The sequence below is a fragment of the Falco punctatus genome, assembly GCF_963210335.1.
Source record: "Falco punctatus genome assembly, chromosome: 4".
NCBI lineage: Eukaryota > Metazoa > Chordata > Aves > Falconiformes > Falconidae > Falco > Falco punctatus.
The window spans coordinates 106,248,399-106,263,543 of NC_137583.1; the positions used below are offsets into that span (position 1 = coordinate 106,248,399).

At 41.3% G+C, this 15,145-nt stretch overlaps 1 protein-coding gene across 1 annotated transcript; it reads left to right on the plus strand.

Annotated features, from left to right (window-relative positions):
* Positions 1 to 383: 383 nt before the first annotated feature.
* Positions 384 to 14,964, plus strand: SGO1 (shugoshin 1). Its single transcript, XM_080386436.1, has 9 exons — positions 384 to 9,234; positions 9,775 to 9,917; positions 9,995 to 10,191; positions 10,524 to 10,619; positions 11,106 to 11,170; positions 11,327 to 11,478; positions 12,628 to 13,476; positions 13,939 to 14,110; positions 14,347 to 14,964. Exons 2-9 carry the CDS (start codon positions 9,782 to 9,784, stop codon positions 14,486 to 14,488), a joined length of 1,809 nt encoding a protein of 602 aa, XP_080242562.1. The 5' UTR covers positions 384 to 9,234; positions 9,775 to 9,781; the 3' UTR covers positions 14,489 to 14,964.
* Positions 14,965 to 15,145: the final 181 nt, after the last annotated feature.

A 15,145-nucleotide genomic window follows, 5' to 3' on the forward strand; every position in this document is an offset into this window, starting at 1 on the left:
ACTGATTCAAAAATTAATATTGAAGGAAATTTGGTCACAGTTGGGAGAAGACCTAATAGAAAAATTTCAAAAATACCATAGAACAACACAGTTTTATAGAAATTTAATGGGATAAATTAGATTGAAGTTCACATCAGCAGCAGTTGAGTTGCCTTTCCGTATATCTTTACCACTGCCAAGACACAGCTTTTGCTTGTGACAGATTTGCTTCAACGGTTCAAATAAACATCAGAATGTTAGTGGCAGTCTAAGCTATAGAAACAAAACAACCCCAACACTTATAAGCCACTGTAATGACAAATGTTATAATGTCCTTTTGGCCATTCTTTTGGCCATCCGTTTATTACTTTTGTTGCCTCTAACTGCCAGTCTTTCAAGGAACATCCATTAAAACACAACCTCTTTCAACATACTGTTTCTGTGCTTCTTTCTTAATATAATCTCTAGTTCTTAACATACCTATTGTATCTGCATTAAAAAAATAAAAAATACCAATATTGGTATCTTTTTATTCTGATTTCTCCAATAAAACCAAGGGCAAGTATTCTGAAAGGACAGAAAACCAGATGAAATTGTCGGAACAAAAAGCTTAACACTGGACAATATAATATAGCTGCAAAATAAGATAACAAAATGATAAAAGGTAGCAAGATACAGGGAAGCATAAGTAAAGCGTGAAGATAACAGAGCTTGAATTCTGCCACTGTTCAGCTCTTCTGTCAGTCAAATATCTTGTCATGTTTGAAGTTCACATCAGCAGCAGTTGAGTTGCCTTTCCGTATATCTTTACCACTGCCAAGACACAGCTTTTGCTTGTGACAGATTTGCTTCAACGGTTCAAATAAACATCAGAATGTTAGTGGCAGGCTAAGCTATAGAAACAAAACAACCCCAACACTTATAAGCCACTGTAATGACAAATGTTATAATGTCCTTTTGGCCATTCTTTTGGCCATCCGTTTATTACTTTTGTTGCCTCTAACTGCCAGTCTTTCAAGTCCCTCACTTCTTACAAAGAAAGAGCAGCCTTAGCGTGAGCTGAGCTGACGTTATCAACAGAAGCACCAAATGATGGTTGAGGTGTATTGTGTTGTTATAGCACTGACCACTCTGGTTTTTGCCTCAGTTTTCTGTCTGGTATTACCCACAGCATTTCCCACAAAGTAATAAAATGACCCTGCTTATTTTAATGAGGAGCATTCCTAGAGCAGAACCAAACAGACTACTACTGGGTAATGATGTTTGCCGCTTTGTATATCCTTGGCCATAAATTATACCCTATCTTCTCTCCATTGTTCTCTGTGGTAGACTGAAGCCACTAAAAAGTGCTTGCGCAGGACCTGTTGTGAGAGAACAAAGCATCAATCTATATCTATGTCTTCTACCTAAGAACAATGATTAGCTCTTTGAAAGTCATTCATCCGTGACCCAAACCTCTGAGAGCTGACTGCAGCAATACAACCCCAGCAGGAAGGAAAATTGCTTTTCCACACTTGATTAAAACCCTCCTTAACAAAATATTCTGATCTTGGAGCAGAGCTGGTTGTCTAGATGTTTTTTACCTGCCCAATGCCAGCATGCGCTAGCCAATATGCATGCAGAATGCTGCTATTGATTTCTTCTGTCTTCTATCCTTCATCATATTTTACCAGCGGCTTTATCAGACAGTAAGGATTGTACAGTACATAATGCTACAAGGCCTCAAATAAGTACTTGTATTTAATGTGTACATACAGAGCAGTCATGTTTTAAAAAGTAAGAGATCAGTTCTGCTCCCAGGTTTGCCCATATAAACCAAGACCCTCTCCACTGACACCACAATACCTATAGAGAGAAGGTATATAAGAGGAGGAAGCTGGTGGCACGCTTCTCATCAAGATCCAGAGTTTCTGCACATATCATTATATGGTTAATATTCTCCTCTCAGATTATGACAGGTGTATTAGCATTTTTAAAAGTTACACTAAGATATGCCCTTGTACCCATGAATTAGTTCCTTTCCATTATGTCAGATAGTATCATTATCATCAACATCCACTATGCAGGTAAGAGAGCACATTTTTGCCTTTGCCTCTTTATGCTACTGTTCTACTAGTGTGTCTCTCAGCTATTTATTAATCAGGTAAAAATGTGTAATAATTATTGGGAAGCCACATATTTATACAAACACTATAAGGAAAAAACCAGTTTTGACAGTAAATGTTTGATCCAACAGTTAAACAAACCTTAAAGCTTTTTTTTTTAGTAAAATTTTAAAAAGTTTACTTGCTCAAAACTACCAGGAAACCCAGAACCAGTGAGAAGTCTCACTTCAGTAATGTGAGACAGAGGTTGGTATGAGATTTGGAGGTAGAAAATTTGAGGGGGAGGAGGTTGCTTTTGACTGCAAGCTCTATAACTGCTGCATATTGGAGAAAGTCAGGGTTCTGGTCAACTGACAGATTGTATAATGAAATTAGAATGCATACTCAATGGATACATTGAGAAAACGTTAAACATTGATACACACTTCATTGACTCATGAGTCCTCTTTTGCTCATTATGCTTACGTAGTTTCAAGACTTCAGATTGGTACTTATTGTAACAGTGCCGGGGATTAAGACACCCTTCTGGGATTCGTGAGATTCCCTGGCACTGAAAGATTCTGTGGCAACTCGGACATGTACATGTCATAGTACCGACAGTAAATCATGTCTGTAGTGAAAGGGACAGCTGTATCTGATCCATACAGTAATCATTGCATACATTTTCCTCTCTGGAATCTCTCTCACGAACACATCAAGACACTTATTAATCTTTCACCTCCTCACTTACATTAAACTGATCAATAATTGAAAGTATTTTAGAATATATATGTACATCAAAAAGGCACTGATACAATAAACGTAGGTATGCTGATTTATATCTTATTAAATTTAGCTTAATGAAACACATGCCTATCTCATGCTTTGGTTAACATGTTTGTTTTCCTCTTACGTGTGTTGTTTTAGTTTTAAGTAGAACAAAGTATCTTTGAGAAAGAAAAAAGTAAAAATTGTAATTAGAAAGTGGTTAAGGATAACTCATAAAAGAGAATACACTATTAGTAACACATTCCAAAACAGAAGTGGTCAGAACTTACAGGTCTACTCTGATAAATTCTTCTGATATGTGAAAGAAATAGCACATATGCGCATACATAAAAAATAATGACCCTTAGATGACAATTACAATTCTTTTTAACCTTGCTGAAGGAGAAATATCAATTGTCTGGGTGTCAAAATCTTTTTGGCTTATTATTTCTACAGTTTTTTCAACTAAACTTGGTCAAGTTAGTACAAGGTTTTTTTGCTCAGATAAGCCTGTCCAAGCTTCTTAAAAAAAATGTTTCCTGCTTTTCTGTTTTCAGGGAAGCAGTGCCTGTATCAGCATCCCAGTCCCCACAGCTCTCACGTACCAAATATTCTTAAACTCCTGACATGACACTTCCAAGCTGATAATAGTTACACACGTCCTACTCAAAACTGATTAGAACTGAACAGCCTTCTGGTGGTCAAGGAGAAAAGCACCGCAAGGCAGCATGAGTGTGCAAGTCACAAGAAATGAGAACAAAGCTGACTCAGCAAGCCATAGGACCATAACTGATCTTCCCCAACTCCAAAGTTAATGGAAAGCATGACAGTCCTATGTGCCACTAACCACTCTCTCCCGCTAAAGGAAGGAAATACTGGTAGTGCATAAGAGCCACTTCTAAGGATGTCCTCTATCAGAGAACACTTTGCAGTATTAATTAATTTGGTATTACACTTAATAATATATTGTATATACTTCTCCTTTTGTCTTCACAATAAGTACTGCATTGCATACATTGTAGTTTCCACCTCTGTATCTTTTTTTTGATAGAGGTAGTGAAATATGAGTCATAACTACTACCCTACCCTAACCTAACTGAGCTACCCTGATGGCTAAAACTGGTTGATATGTACATCATCACTGTGGTTGCCTGATGAAGGGCTGGACATGGGGCAGCTGAAAAGATAGGTGGGATATTTAAGTTGGGTATCTGCAGGCAGGTTATTGTCATGTGAAAAAGGAGGGGGGTGTGTGTGTGGTGTGTGTGTAATCCTCTCAACCCCAGGTGTTTGATCTGTCTATTAGTGCCTCAGGAAAGCCGAGACCCTTGTGCCCAACCAGTCTGTCAGCGTCCCGTTACCAGGATCCTTTACTGAACAGTCCCACTGGATCAGAGGGCAATTTGACTGCCTCGTTCAGGGTCATTCAGACCCTCAGCGCGTCTTCCCACTTTGTTCAAATGTGTTATCCACTGCCAGCAACTGTTAGCACCCGCAAAGGACTCAACACTAACAGTTTACAGAACAACACTCTTTATTATAAAATCATGATGAGTTAAGATTTGTGATTGCTAGTGATAGGGACTGTCTGCAAAAACAAGCTTGAAATGATACACTATCAAACTATATACAATCAAAACCTTAATTACTAATGACAGCTAGAATGAGTTATTTATTTAGCACGCATAAGTCAAAATTTTTACCCAAAAGGCATCCCTATGGGGGAGAAGACAGGTTCAGCCCATTGACTGATCCCAGAAGTTACGATGGAATCTTCCCCTCTCTTCTCCCTTCATCTGTCCACTTTTTATACATCATAGTATATTGCATATTCATTCATCATACACAGGATTGGTTACAAGTTTCTTGCTTCTAATGCAAATTAGAAAAAATAGTACGCATCCTCAGATAGCACTACTGAAGTTCTCTGTTAACTACGCATGCTCCTCAAGCGGGGTTTTGCCCTCTTTCAGGGGAGCTATTTGAGTCAGAGGTCGTGATCTCCCCGTACCACTATTATCTTTGTCCTATTTTCAACTAATTTTCTGTTGATGTCAGTGGACTGCAACACCTTATCATCCTGTTTCCTCTCGGAGCCAGAACTTTACTCACTTGAAGGGTTCTTTCGGCGTTAACTTAGATAATGGTGTTCTTTTCGCTATCTGTTCTCATGCTCCCCAAGGCCGACTCCCTTAATTAGAAGTCCCTTCATTAATAACAACTTTAGAATAAGTCACATTGACCTAGCTTTGTGTAGACAACAATTCCCCCTGCCCTGGACTTATTTTGATCCAGGACTAGTCCATTTCCATCACATTTAGGTGGAGCTTGAGTGACTCTAGTTATACATATTGTTGTTGCTAACTGGTCTTGTGTGCCCAGTGATGTGTAGTACTACCTTGGAGGCAGGCAACTTTGGGAGGTAGGTGTGCAACAAGATTATTTCATCTGGGGAAAGTCATTTCACCACAATGGTTGGCTCAGCCACAGATATCTCATGGATTCTTCACGTGACAGCTGGTATGCAGCTTATCAGCTGTGTGGTACCATCAAGTTCCCATTCCTGCAGGGAGCACGACAGAGCATGGCCGCAGGGTCTCCACCCCACTCCATCCTCCGTCACTCCTATCAGCATGTGCTGAGTTGGCAGGATGTGTTGCTTAGGGAACTGTGGTGATGTAGATTCCGTGCATGCCAACCATCCTGAAGGCGATAGCTGTATTTTACCCTAAAAAGGTTTCCGTAATATTACACTTCTATTAGGACCCAATTTTTCTCTAATTCCTTCCCTGCCCCCCCAGCTGATTTTCCCACAATTATCCAGCTGCCTGCATCAAGAGCACGCCATCAGTCACCATATCATGGCTGCTCTTCTGTCCTCTACTGGTGATCACCAAAAATGAGTGAAAAAGGAGATACAGTGAGTCTAATCTGTCCTTATAAAGCCATACAAATTGATCCTCTTTGAAACCAATAAAAGTTTTAAAAATATTTTCCAACAAGAACTGAATTATCAATACCTCTCATAAGCATCCACTAAAAAAGTTAAAATTCCATTTATTTGAATATTTTGATATTGTTAGCCATAAAAGTAACAAATTAAAATTCCATAGGGTATTTCACATCTGATTGCTTGCTTAGTTGGGAAGAACAACTTTCTAACTTTAAGCCCTTTATACAGACCACTAACAGAATGTGCTGGACATCAGCATCTTACACCACACTCAGACTAGAACTCCGGCAAGAAGCATCTAGAATGTTCCCAGAATCACAGCTCTGGTTCCTATAATTTGCTGTAATTATACGAAGCAACTCTTTATTTGTAATATGTCAGTAAACGTTGAGAGAAAATCTTTTAATACTCCAAATCCAGTCACAGTAGCAGCTGTTTAGCCACCTGAGTACACCCGCTAGAAATGAACTAATAATGTAGACTACCTCTGGCATCAATCACAGCATCAGTCTTCATAGAGGAAAATGTGAAATTGCTTACAGCAAAGAGTCAGTCGAGCTAGAAAAATTCACTGCTAGGAACCCCACACTATAAATAAATAAAATAATACAGAGGGTGTAACCCGCAAATAACCTAATAGAAATACAACTGTCTTGAGATGACAATAACGCAGAAACAAGCACACTTTGGTAACAGTGAAAATGTGATTATCAGGATATAGAAATTCAGCATTAAAAAACAAGAGATAATCTGCAGAAAGATCCCCAAGTGTTTCTGAAAGAGGTGTAACAAAATTCACGGGTAACATTAAATACAATAGAAAGAAGATGAAGAGAGGATTTTTTTAATCTTGATATAGGTATACTCAGGGAAAAAAAATAAATAAGAGTAGCACTTAGAAAGCAATGAGGAAAAAATTCTTTGTCAATCAAAGCATGGTTCATTTAATCACAATCTGTGTATTTGTGTCAAACGAATGACAAATGGCTAAAAGACCTTACTAGCATTGCCGGAAACTACCAATTGCTACTTGGCCAAGTGCAAAACACCTGCTAACTTTAAGTCAGAAAAAGTTTGTAAAGAAAGGAATTACCATCAGGTAGCATAGCTGGTGCTTAGCTGAAAAGAAGAAAAAAAATCCAAAAAACAAACCAACACCCCATCAAGGCCCCAGAAGTTGAATTCAATGAGCTAATTTCATTTAATGTTTAGAAAGAGTTGTTTGCAAGGGTCCAGATGAGGCTGTTAGCTGCTGTTGAGTGGAGAAGTGTGCCCAATTATTGCTTGTAAAACAGTGAGAGGCCAGTAGGAAGTGGATGCAAGGTTAATTGTACAGTATCAGAAAACTGGTATTTCTACTGGGTGTGTGATTTTTAATACCCAGTACTTCTTTCTTTTTCTTCTTTTTTTTTTTTTTTTTTCTCCTTCTTTTTCCCCCAGGCCTGCAGGGTTTTTTTGTTCTGTTTTGGGAGGGTTGTTTGGGAGCTAGAAGGATGGGTTGATAGGTGTTTGGTAGACTCAGCAAGCAGAAAGAAAGAAGCCAAAAGATGTAAAGAGAAACTATAAATTGTGTTGCTCTGGTTTTGTGTGACAATACTGAGTAAGAGGGTCTAATGTGTTTAATTTGCTCAGTAATTTTTCATGTCGAATCCTAAAGAAATTGTCATTCTTTTTGACATGACCTCATGTTTCAAAAGGGGATCCTCACACTGCTCATTTATCAGATAGAAGAACACCTTTTATTCTGCTGTTAAAATCACTTAACTGATTTTTTTCTTCTCCCATCATAAAGCAGTGTTTAATCAGTGTTCAGCACTCCATCTTTGATATGCATAAATATCAGCATTTATTAATCAGTTACAGTTGTTAAAAAAATTGTATCATTAAAGAAAGCACCCGTGGGATGGTAGGGAGGGAGGTGAACAGTGGCCTCAAGCCTGGCACTCCCCGGAGGAGGCTTCCCTCACGGCCTAGCTTCCCTCACAGACAGCCTTCCCTCATGCCCGGGCTTCCCTCACGTCCATGCACGGCTTCCATCAAGGCCAGGCTTCCCTCACAGCCAGGCTTCCCACACGGCCAGCCTTCCCTCACGGCCAGGCTTCCATCATGACCGGGCTTCCCTCACAGCCCGGCTTCCCTCACGGCCAGGCTTCCCTCACGGCCAGACATGGCTTCCCTCACAGCCAGGCTCCCCTCACTGCCAGCCTTTCCTCATGGCCAGGCTTTCCTCATGGCCAAGCTTCCTTCACAGCCAGCCTTCCCTCATGGTCAGGCTTTCCTCATGGCCGGGCTTCCATCAAGGCCAGGCTTCCCTCACAGCCGGGCTTCCCACACGGACAGGCTTCCCTCACGGCCAGGCTTCCCTCATGGCCGGCCTTCTCTCACAGCCAGGCTTCCCTCATGGCCAAGCTTCCCTCACAGCCAGGCTTCCCTCACAGCCGGGCTTCCCTCATGGCCATCCTTCCCTCACAGCTGGCCTTTCCTCATGGCCAGGCTTCCCCCACGGCCGGGCTTCCATCACAGCCAGGCTTCCCTCACAGCCGGGCTTCCCACATGGACAGGCTTCCCTCATAGCCATCCTTCCCTCACAGCCAAGCTTCCCTCACAGCTGGGCTCCCCTCACACCAGGCTGCAGGCCTACCCTCAGCCACATTTATCCTATGCTTTGTGGCCTGGCTGTGCGTATACCTCACGGCTCAGCAGCTGCCACCATCTTATTGATAGGGTTTTGGAACAGTTTCTTTCATAAAATAGGTTTAACTCTGTAGCTTTTTTAGTATTTTCATTTCAAGCTGCAATAGCGGGAGTTAGGAGCACTCCACCAGAAACACGGCCCAGAGTGGGAAAGGCTCATCTCACTACTGGTGCAATAAGCGATTACTATTAAGTATCTAAGGTAAGTGGGTTTTATCTCCTAATTTTTCTGTTTAGTAAACAGCTGTCATTCTGCCTCTATGTCTTTGCGCTACAGCAGCTGAGGCAGTGCAGGTGAACACAGGACCGGGGGCCTGGGATGCCCTGGCAAGGACCATCGGGCGCCTCAGCCCTGAGCCCGATTTCAGCCAGAGGCCTGGTCTGGGGTGAGGGGGTAGGCCCAGGGCGGCCCACGGGACCGATGACAGCCACCGCGACGGCCCAGAGCGAGCGCGGCTCCGTGGCGGCCGCCCCTATTCAGCCAGGGCGCAGGCGGGCGGGGCGGGGCGGAGCCTGCGGTGCCGCGCGAAAAGGCGAGACCAGGCGCGATGCCCGGATTAGCACGGCGGCCGTGTGGTGACGTCACGGCCGGTCCAACCAATGGGAGGGCGCGGCGGTGGTTTTTGAACGTCAGGGGGCGGTGCCAGCTGCCGGTTGTGTGTGCAGACGGCCTGCTGCGCTCTGACCCCGGGGCGGCCGGCGGGTGCTGCCGCTGCCGTCGGACTCAGCTGCGCCGCGCCCTGCGGGGGCCGCCAGGTAAGAGCCGCCGCTGCTGGGCTAGCGGCTGCTGGGCTAGCGGTTGTTGGGGCTGCGTTGCCTCCGCCCGGGGCTCGGGTAGCCGCGGCTGCGCGTGTGAGGCGCCCGGCGGCGCACCCGCCTTTCTGAGGAGGTAGAGCTGGTGGGTCGGTGGGGGTGCCGTGAGGGCCTCCCCTCGGGGCTAGAGGAGCGGCAGGCCTGCTGCCGGCGCCTCGGGGACACGCCTCTCTCTCGCTGCCCGTCGTACCGGCCCATGCGAGTGTTTGGAGTCTTGGGCCCGATCTTCAAGGCGGGCACCGCTTTGCAGTTCAGATAATCGGCGACGGTGACAGCAGCCACGTGACAAAAATTGTTTTGAAAATGGCCGTAGCTGTGTATCTGTGTTCTGCTTTTCATTTCTGTGAGTCTGTTTTATGTGTGTATATGCAGCTTAAAAATACCATAAGCTTTACTCTTGCTTTTCTGTTCCTTCCCTTTTGGCATTGTGGAGTGTTGTGCAACACCAGCTTACCGAGTTACTTGCCATTTATATTTCCAAAGGTAGGAGATGGCAGAATACTTGAAAAAAACCTTCGAAGACAGCCTGGCTGAAATAAAAGAACGAATGAAAGAGAAAAGAAATCAGAAATGGATAAAGTTGGGTAAAACTAACCAGATCTCCACCGTAAAGTGCAAAGTAACAAGTAAGATGCTTAAAATATTTTAATAGCTTTCATAACTTTTTTTCTTTAAATCAAGTTGAAATACTGTTCTGTTGCAGCCAACAGCTCCAAGCAAATGAAGAGCATCCAAGCAAACAACAGAGCTCTAGCGCAGGCTTTGCAAGAAGAAAAGCTCAAACTGAGGGATGCCCAGGCTACCATTTTTCATTTACAGAAAGACTATTGTGATCTGCAGTTCCAGATGCTTGATTTGCAAAGAAATCTTAGGCACAAGCAAGCACAAGGACTTGTTGAGGTATTGCTAATAGTTCTATGATTTAGTGATGGTAAACATCAGAATCTGTACCAATCCACTGATCTTTATGATCTTCAAAACTTCATTAAAAATTAACTCAATATGTAAACCAAATTTTTTCATATTTACACTTTATTTGGTAATTAAGTAATATTTTTTCTGGCTACTCTTTCTTCTTTAAAATCTATCTTTTGTGAATTTTTTATCTTTTTATCACAGATGAGGGTACCCATCACAGGTATCTTCCAGATGTAGTCATCTCAATACCAGTAAGGTATTGGTAGCTAAAACTAGAGTATGATAACAAGTGTTATTTTCCTTTTGTCCATTAGAATCGACTGTTGGCCTTGAATGAGGTAATTTCAAGTGTTTCTCCGGATTTACTGGGCTCAGTTGATCACCTTCGTCCAGCAAATAATTTGTGTTCTGTAAGTATAGTGAGTAGCCTTTTCGTTTGGAGGGGCAGGACTTCTGTTAATTCTTCCCCTTACTCCTTCTGCCACATATGTGAATAGTTTTTGAGATTTGAGCCTTAGTTTGGAGGTGTAACTAGTCCCAAAGCTCCCAGTATGACATGAGGCCCACACTGTGAGGGTGTCTAACAGGTTGTTAGTAGGACTGAGGCTCTGCTATGAGGTGGTAGGTAGGGGTACCATGATTTTTCTATAGTTTTGTGTCTTGTGCCCTGTACCATCCTCACAGTTCCTTCTCAGTCCACTGTCTGTATGATTGGGCTGGTGATGAATGTGCAGGAGCTGAGTATGTGAGATCTCACAGCACTTTGTGTTAGCCAGCCAGAAAGAAAAACAGTAAAGGGCCTCTTAGGCCCTTCTGTGGGTAACTTGTCTAAAATTTGTATATGGTGCAAGCTTGTTTCAGCTATTTAGTCACAGTAAGATTTATTTTGTTGACAGAATCAAAGTGTGCCTTCTTCAGTTCTTGAACATAGTTCCAGTGTTGCAGGACAAATACATTCAGTGTAAGTATCTTTTATTAATACCTAATTAGACTTGAAAATTCTGTTACAGTAAGCTTAATTTTCTGACTGGAAAAAGGGAATCTAGTGTAATAAAGTAGTTAATTGTTATAAAATAATTTGCTATTCAGTAAATCCTACCTTTGGTATTTTCTGTAGAGGACCTCTACAGTGTGCTGATGGAGATGATCAAGCACTTTCAAGTGGGATGGAGGCTGGTAGTGATAGAAATGAGCTGGCTCATTCCCTGTCAGAGATCTATGAGGAATTTGATAATGCCACTTCCTTAATCACAATAGTTCCAGGCAAAGGTAACTAAAGCAAAAAGTATCAGACATTGCTCTACTCTGAAGGGGGGGGGGAGGAAATGTGTGAGTGTAAGTTTAAAATAATTAGTCCTTTTGAAGTAACTGTCAAGTGATCTTCCACTCACTGTCTTAAAGGTTAGATATTAATGTTGGGAAACTTTTTGAATGAAGATGCCTAGCAAAATGAGATAGGAATTTGAAAATGCTTTGTCTTCTATATACCTGCAATCTAGTTTCATTACCTAGCGAACAATGCAACAGAATAAAGTTAACTTTAGTCATCCATTATCATTTATGAAATCAATAATTGTTAACAAAGCAAAATGCTCAGGAAAATAAATGATCTGTTGATAACCTTTCCAAACAGAACAGTTTAGAGGAAAATACTAACGTATTGTATTGGGTCTAGCCATCCCTCATAGCAGCCCTCCTAGGGTTGGTAGCTAGAATGGTGTTGATAACCCCACCAGTGTTTTGAGCTGCTGTTGAGCAGTGCATGGACAGCATCAAGGCTTTCTCTCCAACCTCCCACCCAGCAGGCTCTGCAGGCAGGCAAGATCTTGGGAGGGGACATAACAAAGACAGCTGACCCAAATCGACCACCGGGCTATTCCATACCATATGATGTCTGCTCAGATATAAAAGCTAAAAGAAAGGAGGAGGGCAAGGGGGTGTTCGTTATTTATACCACTTGTCTTCCGGAGCAGCCACTTAGTGTACTGAAGCCCTGCTTCCCGGGAAGTGGCTGAATGTCACCGGCTGATGGGAAGTAGAGAATACTGTATTTTGGGGTTCTTTGCTTCTGTGTATGCAGCTTTTGCTCTTGGTTTCATTAAACTGCCTTTATCTTGCCCACGAGAGGTTTTTTTAATCTGATTTTATCCCCCACCCTGTTCTGCTGAGGAGGGGAGTAATAGAGTAGCTTGGTGGGCACCTGGCATCCAGCTAAAGTCAACCCACCAAAAGTATACTTACTGATTTCTGTCTGGAAGCTTTGTTAAACAGAGCTTACCTTGATTGCCAAATAGTGGTTTATACAAATCTGTGGAGAAAATTCTAATAGTCTTAATTTTTGACAGGCTCATAATTTGCACAAAACCATAATAGGTTGTTACTATTTAGCTTTAATACTATTTTCTCTTCAATTACAAGGACAAACATCTCACTTTCAACTGGACAACATGAGGTCAGAGCTGGAAAATGTTACTTCAAGTGCAGAGGGTAAATTCAGTGATGTGTTACCAAAAAGTGTGTCTACCAGACGTCGCTATTCAAAGATGAGAAATTATGATGAACTTTGCACCAGTGTCTTGGACTATTCAGAAGCACCTGGTTCAACAAAAGGGCTTTCTAAACAGGATGAAATTAGACTTGAAGGTCTAGAGAGGTGTAATGTAGAAAACACAAATTTGGATATTTCTCAGCTGAATGAAAACACCGTGGGCTCAGAGCTGGTGTTGAGGCGGACAAATTCTGAAACTGCACAGTTCAACTTAAACAATAATTCTGATCTTAAACATTCTCTGTGTAAAAGCAGAGAAGGCTCTCAAGTAAAGAAAAAGAAGCATCAGAAGGGAAAACCGGAATGGCCTAAAAATATTTCCAGACAAAGACCAAAAAAAGGACAGCATAAAGAGGCTTCCAAAGAAAAGTTGGATTTCTTGGGGGGCACCAGTGATGCTTATGACTTTAATTTTGAAGAGAGTGTCCATGTTACACCTTTTCGACAAAATAAGGTGAATGACACAGACACTGATGTGGATGACAAAGAAGACTTATCTGAAACTAATACCACTGAGTTGAGTGATGTTGAAGACGATTCAAATGATAGCCTTTATGAGCCTTACAAGAGTAAATCGAAAAAAAGGAAGAGTTCAGTGGACAAAGATACATCACCAGTCCATACTAGGCCAAGGTCTAAAAGACTTTTGGCACAGCATGAGCAGAAACTCCATAATGAAAAAGAGACTGAAAGCAATAAATTAAGTGACAAGTCTATTGGTAAGTGTAGAAAGTGTTCTGTAATTGCTATTGTTTCCTTGAGAGAAAACATTAAGGGACTTTGTTGTATTTATTAAAAAAAAAAACATTATACAAAAAAATCTAGATTCATTCCTCTCTGCCTTTTTCCTAATGGAAACTGGAATTAAGATATGTTTTGTTTAAGAAATTGTTTGACAATTAATACTGTATTTTAGATGTGTTCAATGGTTTATTAAAGCAAAGAACAAGATTATAAATGGAGAAGTGGAATAACAAATCACACTTTGCCTGACACTGCTTGGTGTTAATTTATTTTTCCAAACTAAACTCCTGAATATTTGTTGATCCTCTTACATATTAAGTGGAAGGTTGAAGAAAACGGTTATAGCTGAGAGTTACTTCACATCTAGTACATTCATTGACACTCTCTTTCAAGCTACTCTGCCTGAATTGTCTTAAATGTACCTAATTTCTTCCCAGGGCAACCTTCTGAGCCGTCCCGTGGTCATCTTTCTGATGTTACCAATACCACTTGGTTGCTCCCCAGCACTGGGAACACAACTACTCACCCAGAAGGTGAACAACCACGATCTCCAAAACGCAAGCGAAGCTGTACTCTTGCTGTGAACTACAAAGAACCAAGTATTGCAGCGTAGGTGTCTTACATTGTGGTTTGATATATCAAAGTTAATGACACTCCATCAAATGAAGGGTTTGAGAGGATTATTTAAATACTGGAAATAAGTTCTTAACAAAACATGCAAAGAGAGTTCTAATGTTAGTAATACAAAATAGTTCATGTGAAATTGAACTTCCTAGCTGAAAGTTAAAACTTCAAGTGACATGAGCAAAACTTAATTTTGTGGTTTTTGTCTTTTTTTTTAATAGGAAACTCAGGAGAGGAGATCCATTTACAGATATAAATTTCCTGAATTCTCCAATTTTCAAGCAGAAAAAAGATAATAAATGCCGTTCTCTTAAGAAAAAATGTCTGTTGAAATACAATGAGAAATTTGTTGGTTGTCATTGAGCTTTCCAGTCATGATAGCAAAACCATGCTTGCTTCAAGAAAAATCTTTAATCCAGCAAATCTTTGTTGTGTTATAATTGTATAATAATTTCTGTGTCTAATATTAAGTTTATCTCCTTTAAGGGATTTAGATTTTAATCCCATGGCTTGTTTTTAATGATACACAAGACATGAGACTACTTCTATAACTAAGGTGATTCCATTTGACCTCTTGAGAAGAAGCATCCCTCTATCGTAGGTCTGTGAAATTATCAGAAATATCTGATGGAAAAGAGGGTGAATGTAATTCTATGACTTACACACCCTGCATGCAGTGACACCCTGTGTGCAGTGGTTGGCAAAGGTGAACATAAGGCACTTTAGACCAAATATTTCTGTGGGGCTTTTTTAATAACCAAGTTTGTACATATCTTGTTTATGTAATGGTTGTAGTTTCACATTGAAGCTCAAAATAAACATCTTGGTGTTTAATAACAGCTTGGCTAGTGTTCTTTTTGTGCAGTTTTGGTATTTGCTTCTACAGTAGGCATGCTGCAAGCCAGCATACTCCTTCCCCATCTTATGCAGCATAAGCATTGTTTAGAAGCTAGATTACAGTTTGTAATTTGATTACACAGCTGGAGCTCTCAAAAGTACCAATTTAGGGTTGGTTAGTAC

Bases quoted from the DNA above. Each gene is read 5' to 3' on its own strand.
- SGO1 (XM_080386436.1), top strand. From the start codon at position 9,782: ATGGCAGAATACTTGAAAAAAACCTTCGAAGACAGCCTGGCTGAAATA. The intron at 9,918-9,994 runs GTAAGATGCTTA...GTTCTGTTGCAG, and splicing joins CGTAAAGTGCAAAGTAACAA to CCAACAGCTCCAAGCAAATG. The intron at 14,111-14,346 runs GTAGGTGTCTTA...TTTTTTTAATAG, and splicing joins AAAGAACCAAGTATTGCAGC to GAAACTCAGGAGAGGAGATC.